This window comes from Hyla sarda, chromosome 4, assembly GCF_029499605.1.
Source record: "Hyla sarda isolate aHylSar1 chromosome 4, aHylSar1.hap1, whole genome shotgun sequence".
Classification (NCBI taxonomy): Eukaryota; Metazoa; Chordata; class Amphibia; order Anura; family Hylidae; genus Hyla; species Hyla sarda.
In genome coordinates this window covers 122291626-122306327 of record NC_079192.1, presented here as the reverse complement: position 1 = coordinate 122306327, position 14702 = coordinate 122291626, and the positions used below count along the sequence as shown (strand labels likewise).

The 14702-nt window shown below is 41.4% G+C and overlaps 1 protein-coding gene across 4 annotated transcripts in view; it reads right to left on the bottom strand.

Moving 5' to 3' along the window:
• Window positions 1–14702, bottom strand: part of CEMIP (cell migration inducing hyaluronidase 1) — a 130609-nt gene that overhangs the window by 54405 nt on the left and 61502 nt on the right. For all 4 annotated transcript variants that reach the window (XM_056571973.1, XM_056571970.1, XM_056571972.1 and 1 more), the window contains exons 4-9: window positions 11143–11281; window positions 9520–9756; window positions 8525–8704; window positions 8205–8275; window positions 4314–4409; window positions 1386–1507 (exon numbers count right to left, since the gene is read on the bottom strand). In XM_056571973.1, coding sequence (XP_056427948.1) covers window positions 1386–1507; window positions 4314–4409; window positions 8205–8275; window positions 8525–8704; window positions 9520–9756; window positions 11143–11281 — 845 coding nt within the window. The remainder of the gene's footprint in view (window positions 1–1385; window positions 1508–4313; window positions 4410–8204; window positions 8276–8524; window positions 8705–9519; window positions 9757–11142; window positions 11282–14702) is intronic.

The following is a 14702-nucleotide window of genomic DNA, read 5'->3' as shown; positions in this document are numbered from 1 at the left end:
TTGTGTGGCTCTTAAAGGGGTATTCTGGCCAAAAACATCTTATCCCCTATCCAAAAGGGGCATCACGCCCCCTCCCATAGACATGAATGGAGGGGGTGTGGTGTGACGTCACGAGAGAGCGAAGCGTGACGTCACATCTCCAGTCCCAGAAACACAGAAGTTTCCGAGACTGAAGCTGCAGCCCCATATAGAATGCGGGTGCTGCACAGAAATCACGTGGGATCCCAGCGGCGGGTCCCCCATGATCAGACATCTTATTTCCTATACTTTGGCCGGAATACCCTTTTAATTTCTATAATTATTTTGGGCTGCATATCACAGTCACAGGACAATCTGCAGCCAGCGAATTGGGATTTTTTTCAGGTTAATGCAATCAGCTGATGAACAAGTGTTTACTCATTCGCCAGCTGATCAATAGGCCTATTAGAGAGGATGATTATGAGCCTGTTTGGTCGCTAAGCACTCCGTGTACTATGGCCTTTAGACCTACAATGGATATCAAGATGAGCCGCCCAATCTACTGAAATGGGGTACTGTGTTTGCTGCAGATTTGATGCTATGTTTAAAGGGGAACTCCGGTGGCAAAAAAAAAAAATTTCAAACCAACTGGTGCCAGAAAGTTACACAGATTTGTAAATTCATTCTATTTAAACATCTTAACCCTTCCAGTACTTATCAGCTGCTGAATACTACAGAGAAATTTGTGAAGTTCTTTCCAGTCTGACAACAGTGCTCTTTGCTGACACCTCTGTCCGTGTCAGGAACTGTTCAGAGCAGGAGAGGTTTGCTATGGGGACGATTCTAATCTGGACAGTTCCTGACACGGACAGAGGTGTCAGCAGAGAGCACTGTTGTCAGACTGGAAAGAACTTCACAATTTTCTCTGTAGTATACAGCAGCTGATAAGTACTGGAAGGGTTAAGATTTTTAAATAGAATTAATTTACAAAATCTGTGTAACTTTCTGGCATCAGTTGGTTTGAAAACATTTTGTTTCCACCAGAGTTCCCCTTTAATCATCAATGAAAGATAGTACGTGTACGTTATAGTTTTATATACCTGTAAATGCAATAAAAGAGAACATGTTCTCTAAATCTGTAGGGTGACCAGGTAATCCATATGTACCTATGTAGGACTGTGTCAAAAAACACTTACCAGCCCTTTAGCCAGAAATCAGCAGTTCTTTTAGGACACCATGTTATTTCTGCTTTTTATGAAGCTACAAAACTGCATTTTGTCAGAAAGAGAACTACAGCTGAAGAACAATCTAGATCCAGATTTATTTGGTCAATAGTTTTCACTTTATTTCTTACCTTATTTACTCAATAAATTGCCTTTATTTCATGAAATATTGTATTACTTAAATAAATACGTCTTGATAATTACCTGCATATCAATGGGATGGGTGCAGATTTTGCCTGGATAGAGAGCCTGGAATTCCGACAACTTTTCCCAGTCTCTGGATCGGGTGCTTTCATACTTGTCGAACCATTGCGTCCATTCCACATCTGGAATATAGACAGCGCAACAGACATCAAATGCAAGACAGATTACTTGTGCAAGTAGTATAACAGACTAAATAAGAAAAGGCATGAAAGGATTTCCAGCAGGATGACAACACTGAAATATAGAGAAGTTTGTAGCAGTATATAGAAAACAGCTGTAAGTATTACAGACTTAATAGAAGGTGAGCAGTCAAAACGTGCATATACTGTATAACTATGTAGTCTTCTTTCCCACTACAAAAAAGTAATTGTGGGATATGGAGGCCTTGTAGCTTTATGTGTAGCTATTTTGTAGAGCAGTATTTTCCATCCAGGGAAGCCGTTGGCTGTCCAGGCATGCTGGCCGTTGTAGTTTTGCAACAGCTGGAGGCACCCTGGTTAGAAAACATTGCTGTATGGGTTACAAAGATTGAAGTCGTACCCAGAGCCTGCTATCTATGGAGTATGGGTTAAAGATTCTTCTTCTACATAAGGGGACACAAGGATCCTATTAAAAGGATACTCTAGAGCAGTGGTCTTCAACCTGCAGACCTCCAGATGTTGCAAAACTACAACACCCAGCATGCCCGGACAGCCGTTGGCTGTCCGGGCATGCTGGGAGTTGTAGTTTTGCAACATCTGGAGGTCCGCAGGTTGAAGACCACTGCTCTAGAGGGGGAAAACTGTTTTTTTTAAATCAACTGGTGCCATAAAGTTAAACAGATTTGTAAATTACTACTATTTAAAAATCTTAATCCTTCCAGTACTTATTAGCTGCTGTATGCTGTGTAGTTCTTTTCAGTCTGACCACAGTGCTCTCTGCTGACACCTCTGTCCATGTCAGGAACTGTCCAGAGCAGAGGCAAATCCCCATAGCAAACCTATCCTACTCTGGACAGTTCACGACACGGACAGAGGAGTCCCCATAGAGCACAGTGGTCGGACTGAAAATAACTACACAACTTCCTATGTAGTATAAAGCAGCTGATAAGTACTGGAAGACTTAAGATTTTTAAATCTAGGTAATTTACAAATCGGAATAACTTTCTGGCACCCGTTGATTTGAAAACATTTATTTATATCCGGAGTCCCGGTGTAGAATCTTACACCCAATGGGATGGGAAGGTTAGGGCGTGAGCCATGAGCTTCATGATAAAGATGGCCATATACATTAGATTACTGACAGATTAAAGTGTCCAGTCTGGCAAGATCGGCAATTCCTCCCCATGGCAAACATTATTTGAAAGAAGGATTGTACATGCTTTCAACAGCATCCCTTTTTTCCCACGGGAGATAAGCTGCTGCTAAAGGTTACTGAGTGCAGCTTATCCCTGTTCACCTTCTGAAATAAACCGATCAAAGCATATATGTTTATATAGGGTTGGGAAAGATGGCTGCCAGCCAAACTCGTATTTGGCTGACAGCTCTCTATCCTGTTTGCACATGTGATTTTAGTGCTAGAATGTTTCTTGCTTAATTGTATTATGATGGTCACATATCTTCTGCCTTACATCCATAAGACAGATGAAAATACATTGCTAATGCAGTTGAGAATAGGTTTTCTGAGGTCACTTAATATATTTATCTGTTAAAGCATTTTATAGGTGTCCTGACAGCCGATGCATCATTAGGTGACATGTAAGGTGTATTATGTCTCACGTGTCCAGGATCAGTAGCCTAGTATAAGGAGATGGGTTATGTAAAGCTTTGCCTTTATCCAGATTAATGTTCAGTCCCTTATTCAGAGATATTAAAGGGAACCAATCATCAGATTTTACCCTATATAACACTTGGCAAAGCGTTATATAGGGTAAAATCTTTATTTTCACCATTCCCGGGGGACGCTCCTGCCCCCAGGGATGGTGAAGATATGAAGTTATAAACTAGTCACCGCCGCCGCCGTAAGTAGTCACCTGGGCGGGGAGCTCTTCTCCCCTACTCCCGTTCTTCGGCCGGGAGCGACGCCCCCTCCGCTTGATTGATGGGCAGCGTCATCGCTCTGCTCTGTCTGTTCAGTGAGCGGAACAATGACGCAGCCCATCAATCAAGCGGAGGGGGCGTCGCTCCCGGCCGAAGAACGGGAGTTGGTGAGAGGAGCTCCCCGCCCAGGTGACTACTTACGGCGGCGGCGGTGACCAGTTTATAACTTCATATCTTCACCATCCCTGGGGGCAGGAGCGTCCCCCGGGGATGGTGAGGACAACAATTTTACCCTATATAACGCTTTGCCAAGCATTATATAGGGTAAAATATAATGATTGGTTCCCTTTAATAAAAAAAAAAAAAAAGGTATCGGGTGCCAAGGAAAACACAGATTTTTTTTTTTCTCAGTCAAAAATAGCAAGTGACACTCAGGTTGTGAAATAAATCGCCGCTATAATGAAATTAGGACAGTACGTGTGCTGTTGGCGTCCGGCGAATGCCAAAACTGCAGTAAGCCAAGATCAGCAAATAGAGCAAGTGAGTTAAATGGGAGGTCTGTGCCTGCCATCTAGAAGCTCATACATTCTTCATGTCCTGTCTGAAGGAAACTACATGACTGCCTGGCCTTCTCTGCAGATATCCAAAAGGTTCCTAGATAAATGATCCGAGTGTTCCCGACAAGACATCGCTAACCTCAACCAGCAGAGAGCCAATGACGGACGATGAAAGGAAAATCTGGGAAGTTTATGTGAAAACTGTGGTTTCGCTGACTTGAAATGTGCGGCATAACAACTAGCACCAGATTTGTCAGACAGAAAAAAATCATTCAGATTATCAATGAGCCATTACATATCTGCTAAGGAAGTCCGGTGTTGTTTTCATACTCGTTGGAAATGTTCTCACTTACCCTGGACCCACTCGCTGGCCAAAGAAACGTTAAAGTGTTCACCGTTCTCAGCCTGGAAAAGTTTATGCACGCGAGCCACGGCCGGCCCTTTACTTCCTGTCAAACATATAAATAGTTGAGGAAGCGAGTTAGGAAAACAAACTGCAGCAGGTAACTGAATAGATGAAATCATAGAGGACAGGAAAGCCGAGTCTACAATGTCATATTTCTCCTGTCCTGTGTCATTATTTCTATTTATATAGAAGGATCTATGCGTCTAAGAGCAGACAACAATTAACTATAGGAAGTGGTTACTGTAAACATATGATCATTTTGAGAAAGGCGTCTCCGCTGTAAATATGACACTTTAACCCTGTAAATCACGAGAGGGATGTAGAAAATAAATGACATATATAAGAATTCATCACCCGTTAGGAATTACTGTCATTATTTTGGTTACAATAAGATTATCAATGTTTCCTGAGAAACTATTCCAGCTTTTCAGTATCTTTCTATACTGACCTACTGTGCACTCCTTTTATATACTACTCATAGTATCTGGTTTTTATTCAGTCCTATTTTTTTTTACCATTATCCCTGTTTTCTACTATGAATAAGGCAGGCAGTTGCATATTTAATTTTTATTCAATTCTATTTTTTATACTATTATCTCTGTTTTCTACAATGAATGTGGCTGACTGCTACAATTTTTTATTTGAAATGCTTTGAAAATTGTTGTAAGTGTATTTAAAGAAGTTCTACAGACCAGTGGTCTTCAAACGGTGGACCTTCATTCTGCAAAATTGCCAGCATGCCCGGGCAGCCAACAGCTGCTTCCAGCTCTCTCACTATTAGTGTTGGGCACTAATATTTGCATTTCAAATTTTTATTGAGAATATCGCAAATTCGCAAATATTGCGAATATATTCGCTATATATTTGAAATTACGAATATTCACTTTTTCCGCATATGCGCATATTCGCATATGTGAATGTTCGCATATTCCTTCTTTTCACTTGTGGGCAATTTAGAATGATGCAAATACCCTTGTCAGAGGTTATCAACAACATCCCTAGCGACCAATAGTAAAGTTGCCCACCCCCTCACTGTTTTCTTCCTCGAATACGCGAATATGCAAATATTCGTATATGCGAATATAACGAATACGCTAAATTTGTGGATATAGGACAAATATTTGTCTATATATTCGCGAAATATCGCAAATTCGAATATGGGCAATGCCGCTCATCACTACTCACTATGTATGGCAGCACAGCTCTGAAAAACAGCTAAGTGCTGGGTGTTGGTGCTCCACCGGTCAAATATTAATGACCTATCCTGAAGGCTATCAATAAAATGTGTCTGGAAAACCCCTTTGATGTTACAAAACTTTATAATTGACAGCACTGATGGGATAGGAACTAGGCACTTCCATAAAGAAAGCAAATACCTAGTGGCCACTGCAGGACACCGCCATACTATGGAGATTTTTTTCTGGGGAAGGAAATTCACATTTAGAAAGTAACACCCGACAGAACTGCTGAACTATAGGCTTACGCTTTATAGCTACTTAATATCTCACTAGGCTACTATCCTAAAAGTAAATGTCAAGCCTTTAAACACAGTAGGGGGGGGGGAGGGGATTAAAGGAGTAGTTTGGAAGTCTAATAGAAAGAAAGAGGTGTCGCTAAAATACAATATTTATTTAATCAAATAAAAAACACCAGATAAGAAAGAGTGCACCCAAAAAGATGTGTAGGAAACAATAATACTGCCAACCAGCAGAGGAGGAACAGCTGGACACCAGATTTTAGGCTACGAGCCGTCCACCTCTAGAACCACAGAAGTATATACAGTCCTGATAGAGTATATACACTCCTGTATATACATGATCCTAGTGAGATCAACATAGAAAAATGTGTTCCCAAATGCACTTCTGATACAATTACTGTGCATGTATAGAGAAATCTCTGAGAAATATGACACGTGTGTTAAAGGAATAGTCCAGTCCTGAAAAACGAATCCCCTATCCTAGGGATAGGGGATAAGTTTCAGATAGCGGAGGGTCCGACTACTGGGACCCACCACGCTCTCTCAATACAGCGCTATGGCAGAGCCGGAGATTGCCGAAGGCAGCGGCCCGGCTCTGCCACAGAGTTGTATTGAGGGGGCGTGTCAGCCGCCACTTTTTGAAGTGGTCGACACGCCCCCTTCCCGTGGACAGCCAGGGCCCTGTACAGGAGTATGCAGGGGGTCCCTGTGGTCGGATCCCCCACTATCTGTAACTTATTCCCTATCCTTAGGATAGGGGATTAGTTTTTCAGGACAGGACTACTCCTTTAATGTTTGGGCCAGGCACAGACTATTAAAAATCAAAAAGAATTTTACGCAAACCCCCATTTTGCAACTGGGGGTGTCGCTTTGCCAAAGGAGGTGTGGCCTCCACATGCAACACATCTATTACAAATATACCTGCAAAGTGGTGTAAAATGCCATAAAAGTCTATGCCAGCTCCAAGCTGGCTTAGATTTCTGAGGCTGGCGCCTCTCATAAAAAAACTTTGCATATGTTGCTAAGACTGGCAGATGAAAAGCTGGTTTTAGCAAATATTTCATAATTTTGCAATATATCTTAAATGCAACAGGACCTAATTTTTTTCTGAGCCCCAAAACACCTGCATACTCTTCATGTTAAACGAATACATTCGGCTTGTCTGCAGCCACCACTAGAGCAGGCATAGTACATTACAGTGTTTCACAACCGGTATGCCTCCAGATGTTGCAAGACTACAACTCCCAGCATGTCTGGACAGCCTTTGGCTGTCCATGCATGCTGGGAGTTGTAGTTTTGCAACACCTGGAGGCACCCTGGTTGGGAAACAGTGGTATAATAGATAGCGCTTGAATGGAGCACCAGCAAAGTGAGATGTTGTCCCCAGGGGTCAAGTCCTGGGGAAAAAAAGTGTGGGAACTCACCCAAGATTTCAACTTAAAGGGGTACTAGACATCTTATAATCTATCCAAAGGATAGGGGATAAGATGTCTGTTCCCGCGGGTCCCGCCGCTGGGGACCCCCTTGTTCTCCTTGCTGCACTGGGTGTTTGTTTAGAGCGTTGGGTGCAGCGCCCAAGACTCGTGACGTCACGACCCCTCAACGCAAGTCTATGGGAGGGGGCGTGATGGCCGTCACGCCCCCTCCCATAGACTTGTATTGAGGGGGCATTACTTACTGTGATGCCACAGCCGAGATCGCGGGGGTCCCCAGCAGCAGAACCCCGCGATCAGACATCTTATCCCATATACTTTGGATAGGGGATAAGATGTCTAGGGGCAGAGTACTCCTTTAAGGGCTGGTCCTGCAGGACTCCTGCTAATGGGAACTAAGTTCCTGCTGTGGAAAAAGTGCACACCAGTTCCTGCAGGACTTGAGCCCTGCTTGTCCCCAATCCATATAAACTTCTTCTCAGAGAATCCGGCATAAAGCTATCCTTTTCTGGAATTTTCTTGAATATTAGATACATTTACTTCTATTTCTTTATGTTACACAGCGTAAAGCCTACATACAACAATAATAAAACAACTAATTACTAGTTAATGTTCTTCATCTGGTAAAAGCCTGAGAAATATTTTCCCACAAGTTATTTATATGAATAAACAACCTGATTCTGTACACAAAAAAATACATTTCTAACATGTTCCTGTTCTTACACGCTATAACATAAAAAAAAAAGTTATGCTTGTTTAGGCAAGAGCAAACCGGTGAAAAGTCTGGGAATTCAAGCCATTTTTATGGTGCACTGCCTCATATGTAAAAAGTAAATAGTATGCACGGCTGAACATTGAAAACCATGACCTACTGCAGTTTATGAGCAAGCCTAAGTATTATACATGCCACTCAATTTGTGTTCTGTACCTTGATATTCCACGTGGTCCTCCACAGAGCTGGATGGATCGCCTTTCACAGTGATAAAACTCCAGGGGTGTCTGAAATGAATGAGATGTCCTGTATTTTAGATCCAGGAACAAGTCTCTTCACATACTGAGGCTTAGTAACTAAGAACTGAAGAGACTTCTGTGCGTCTCACATAGAAAAGCTGTTTGTGTACTATATAAAGTTACATGCTGCCTCTTAAAGAGAACCTACATGTATGGAGAGTGGAAGGTTGGCATAAGGGTAGGGATCATGCATTTCCAAAAATAGAAATAGGATAAGTTAATGATAACATTTTTTACCGGAAACCCAGGTGTAGAAAGTGTCTGCTTCCAAGTTTGGTCATCATTTTCTTTGCCAAATAGTCCAAATGTCGGGATCCTTCATCATTCACAGCCATTGACAATATGGTGCCCTCTGGGACTGATTTGATGTAGTGAGCGAGACGGGTGCTCTCTTCTTTAGATTTATATGTATCGAACCTAAAGACAGGATCAAATTAAAAAAGTACTTTACTATTATATTACCATTAAGCTATTCATATATGCTTTGTGGTATCTGTTACAAACGGAAAACACAACACAGTGCCAGATCCATAGTACAACACAAACCAGCAGTGCTTGATGGACCCTACTGACATTAAAGGGGTATTCCACTGGAAAAAATAAATTTTTATCAACTGGGGCCAGAAAGTTAAACAGATTTGTAAATTACTTCTATTTAAAAATCTTAATCCTTCCAGGATTTATGAGCTGCTGTATGTTCCACAGGAAGTTCTTTTCTTTTTGACTTTCCTTTCTGTCTGACCACAGTGCTCTCTGCTGACACCTCTGTCCATTTTAGGAACTGTCCAGAGTTGGAGCAAATCCCCATAGCAAACCTATCCTGCTCTGGACAGTTCCTGACGTGGACAGAGATGTCAGCAGAGAGCACTGTGGTCAGACAGAAAGGAAATTCAAAAAGAAAAGAACTTTCTCTGGAACATAGAGCAGCTGATGAGTACAGGAAGGGTTAAGATTTTTAAATAGAAGTAATTTATAAATCTGTTTAACTTTCTGGCACCAGTTGATTTAAAAAAAATGTTTTCCAGGGGAGTACCCCTTTAAGGGGTCTGTTGAGTTTTGCTGAAGAGTCCATAGTTTTGATGGAAAAATAGTGCTGCATGCAGAATTATGTTTTATGTAAAAAATTGCAGTTTCAACCATTTTGACATAAACTGCAATGAAGACTCTAAATTTCAGATTTTCAGCTTAATTCTTGACATACCAATTAACAAACACACAAGATATATATGTACCTATCAGCATGAATCACGTCCCCTGTTTTGGGGTTAATAGCATGAACAATGATCCCTCGATGCCCCCAACTCTTTTGAAAGTAGTAGCCTCCTTCAGTCATGCCACCAGCATGCAAGGTTTTGTCCAGAAATGTCCAGGACATCTTCTTCTCTCCATGTACCTCAAGAGTTCCTCCATTACCCACGCCAATGTATTTATGACCAAAGAAGTCATGGGCAAGCTCTCCATCATCAGACCTGCATGAAAGGATAGAGAAGGATATACAACAGTCACCTACTAAGCGTTAAAGGGGTACTCCAGTGCTCCAGCGTTCTGAACTTTTTGTTCAGAACGATAGGAGCCAGAGGCCCTGATTGTGATGTCTTGGCCACGTCCCTTGTGACATCACACCACGCCCCCCTCCATTTATGTCTATGGGAAGGGGTGTGTTGGCCGTCACGCGCCCTCCCATAAACATGAATGGAGGGTGCGTGGTGTGACATCATAAGGGGGCGTGATGTCATGACCAATGCCACCGGAATCCGGCATTTGTTTAGAACGCTGGGTGATGCGGAAGATCGCGGGGGGGCCCAGCAGTGGGACCCCCGCAATCAGACATCTTATCCCCTACCCTTTGGATAGGAGATAAGATGTCTAGCAGCGGAGTACCCCTTTAAGTATTTTTCAGCATTTAGCATTTGATTTGATTTGCTGAAATACACAGTAAAGTGTTCACTACCACCCCTGTTACCAAACATATAGGGGGACATTTATCAAAGCATTTAGTAGTTTAGTTTTTTTTTTTTTGCTTAAAATTGTCGCAAAAAAGTCGCACGTGCAACTACTCTCTTTTTTCTGCGACTTTTTGATTGTGCAGTGTCCTAAGCAAAAAATAAAAATCTTGCTTACCAAAGCAAAAGTGATTTTTGACTTGCAGTGGTCAGAGATTTATCAAGTGCGAAAGTCGCAAAAAAGTTGCATCGCATGAAAAAACCTACTAAATTTACTCGAAAATTTACTAGAAAAAGCTACTACCAAAGCAAAAAAATTAATAAAATTGCTTACGTGAAAGAAATTTATCAACAGGCTGAAACCAGTTGATAAATAAGTCGCACATAAGCAAAAAAAATTGTTAGAAAAAAAAAATCTAAAAAATGGAACACATAAGTAAACATTGATAAATGTCCCCCATATTGTTTTTAGAACATTATTAAATGAGTAATCTAATAAAGATGACATTCAGTTCTTTTTACAGTACTGAAAAATTATGGAGTGCTTTGAATATTACTAAGTTCTTGATAGAAATTACTATGTGTTCCAAACACCCTCACCATATTCTCACCCATTTCAAGATGGTAAAGGTTAGGTTTTATGAAATGCATGCTAAATATCAGTTTATGCACATCACACAGTGTTCTGTGACTCACATAATAATGTTCTTTTCCTATAACTGGGTCTGATTTTCTAACCTTTTCTTTGGTTGCCTGCCCCTCTGTTTATATTTCCACATTCGGACTGAAATCCTAACGCTAACCACAAATATTAGATTGCCCTGTTTTCTGGAAGAAAGAGAAGCTACCCGGCATGTACTTGGTCTCCGTGTATCCAACAACACAATACTGTACAGCTGCTGAGCAGTTTACCTTCCATAAAGGATAATGGTGAGAAGTCCTTGGAATGGACAGTCCTCACTCCCTATGTGTAGCTCGGCCCCATTTTCGATCAGTATGTATCTGGTTCGGAGTATGATGGGATTATTGCTGGGTTTAATGACAAGTTTTCCTGTAAAAGAAGACACAGTTGTGGTTACAAGATGACACATTCACTGACCTGTATAGACATAAATTCTGACTTCTCATCATGGCTACTTATCTAATGCCCACTCTCTCTCTTCTTTCCAGTCTATCCTGAATGTAGCAGCCAGGCTCAACATTTGGTCCAACCACCACACTGATGCCTCCCGCCTTTGCCAGTCACTGCACTGGTTGCCCCTTTTACTATAGAATACAGTTTAAATTCATGGCTTTGACCCCCAAATGTCTCCACAGTGCTGCACCCCTATATCTCTTTCCTCCTCTCTGCCTATCACATGGGTTCTACGGGGGAGATTTATCAAAACCTGAACAGCAAAAAAGTTGACCAATTGCCCAAAGCAACCAATCAGATAGCTTCTTGTATTTTTCAGAGGCCTTTTCAAAAATAAAATAAGCTATCTGACTGGTTGCCATGGGCAACTGCACCAATTTTCCTCTTCACAGGTTTTGATAAATCCCCCCCAAATGTGCTCAAATAACCCAAGACTAACATTCTGCACCAGGTCTCTGGAATGCATTACTTTGGTCAGTCAGATTGAAGGGGTACTCAGGGGTTAATCAGATTTGTAAATTACTTCTATTAAAAAACCTTAATCCTTCCAGTACCTATCAGCTGCCGTTTGATCTACAGGAAGTTCTTTTCTTTTTGAATTTCCTTTCTGTCTGACCACAGTGCTCTCTGCTGACAGCTCTGTCCATTTTAGGAACTGTCCAGAGCAGGAGCAAATCCCCATAGAAAACCTCTCCTACTCTGAACAGTTCCTAAAATGGACAGAGGTGTCAGCAGAGAGCACTTGTGGTCAGACATAAAGGACATTCAAACAGAAAAGAACTTCCTGTGGATCATAACAGCAGCTGATAAGTACTGGAAAGATTAAGATTTTTTAATAGAATTAATTTACAAATCTGTTTAACTTTCTGGCACCATTTGATTAAAAAAAATAATAATAATGTTTTCCAGTGGAGTACCCCTTTAATTTCCAACACCCATAGTTTTATGTGTGCCCTAAAAACCCATCTTTTTTAGACAGGCCTATCACATTGCTCCTACATAATTTTATCTAAATGTAGAGAAACATTCTGCAGGGAAATTGGTCAGCAATATGGCCCACATTTATCATTGTAGGTGTAAGTGAAGCATTTATCATTGTAGGTGTAAGTGAAGCATTTTTCTACACCTTTTTTGTGTGTGCTGGTAATGTGTAGGGGCACCAAATTTATTAAAATGGTCAAAGGGCATTTGATAAATTTTGTGCAGGTCACATTTTCTGAAATTTTTCTCTTCACATACACCAAAAAGCTAAGCTAAGTCTGGGCTGGTGTAGTTTTAGAGATTTTTCAGTGGCTTTGCGCCTTTTTTGCTCCTTTTCACAAAAAGGCGCAGTTGATAAAACCCGTCCATATCATGTGTATTGCTAAAATCAGTGGATTGCAACTCAAAATCAGCAGAAATGTGTAAACCAAAAGGGGCAAAAAAACCCTGCTTGCTCCTTTTTTGCCCCTTTTTTAGACACAAAAAACAGTCTAAAGACAATGATAAATGAGGGCCAATGTACTTAAAATCCACAACATGCCAATTTCGGGCATGCAAATTTTCATTGCGGTTGTCACCTCTTTCGGTGAAGCAGAGCTAAAATTATCTGCATATTTTCTGCAGATTTGTAGCAGATTTTGAGATATAAAATCTGTTGGACCTAATGCACTTCATATGTGTGCAAACACAGACACTGGCTGGATGACTGGCTCGTGCCACTTTGTGTATACTACCCTATGATGTATAAAAGATGGATGGACTATTGTATAATACAAGCACTGTTAGCTTTTCTGTTATACCCATTTCTTCTCAGATTGTAAGCTCTTGTGAGATGTCCCTTCAGATTACTATTATTGCTACTATATATCTAGATCAGTGGTCTTCAACCTGCGGACCTCCAGATGTTGCAAAACTACAACTCCCAGCATGCCCGGACAGCCATCGGCTGTCCGGGCATGCTGGGAGTTGTAGTTTTGCAACATCTGGAGGTCCTCAGGTTGAAGACCACTGATCTAGATTGTGTTTTGTACGCTCCTCTGCATGGTGCTGTATTACCACCATAGGTCCTGTAAATAGGATACGTGTAATGTTGGACATGCTTGGACCAACCTTATTGCTTTGGATTCATTGGACAGGACAATGTAATACTGTACAATTTTTCGGCTGAACTAAATGGCCAGATGTCCTCTGATTCTACTGAGGCCTATAGCAGCCAAATGTCTGCACACAAATGTCTAGTAGAATAAGAAATACTGTCCCCTTTTAGCCGTTACGTCAGTATATGAACGCCTGCACTATTTCTGGAGTACAGCGGTCCCTCAAGTTACAATATTAATTGGTCCCAGGACGGCCATTGTATGTTGAGACCATTGTATGTTGAGACCAGAACTCTATGGAAACCTGGGAATTGGTTCTGAAGCCCCAAAATGTCATCCAAAAATAGGAAAAAGTGAGGATTAAAGAAATATAAGTGGATAACTAATACAGATAAAGCAAATTCTTACATATAAAAGTAATAAAGATCTGTTGGGAGCTGTAAATCACTGTCTATTTCAGTGTTTCCAAACCAGGGTGTCTCCAGCTGTTGCAAAACTACAACTCCCAGCATGCCCGGACAGCCAACGGCTGTCCGGGCATGCTGGGAGTTGTAGTTCTGCAACAGCTGGAGGCACCCTGGTTGGGTAACAATGGTTTATGGTTTATAGAGGACAGGAGCTTCTTCAGGGTCCTATACAGTACACACATTGGGGGGGTATGTATGAAGGATTTGACCCTGTTTTTTTGACTGTGATTTGTCTCAAATTTCCTTTTATGTCACTTTTTGCGACAAACAATTGCGCCAAATGGTTTAGAACAAAATCACTGATTTCACTTTGTTAGTCGTGATTTCAGTTACAATCATTCTTTGGTCTGGAATCCATTAATTGCGACTTTTCGATTTGGCGCAAGTTTGGGTGTAAATCTACACCATGAATAAAGTGTAAATCATTTAGGCGCAAATCTACACCATGAATAAAGTGACAGAGAAAATAGCTACAACAATAGAACGTCCCAAAGTCAGATTCACTGCCTGGAATTCTGGGGTCTGCGCCTTTTGTAGGGCTACATTTGTGCCAAAATTACAAACTTGCGTACGACAATTGATAATTTTGGCGCAAATATGCTCCATTTGACGCAAAAAAAACCAACCCTGACACAGTTAAGGAGTAGTACAGAATTGTAGTTCCTCCCTGTACTGTAGGGGGCGCTACCAGACACCAGTCAGTGCATGCACTTCAGTAATAGAGGTTATTTACCAGTAAAATGCCCATTCTGATTGGCCAGTTCCTCCAGTTGTGACACATTTCACAGATCT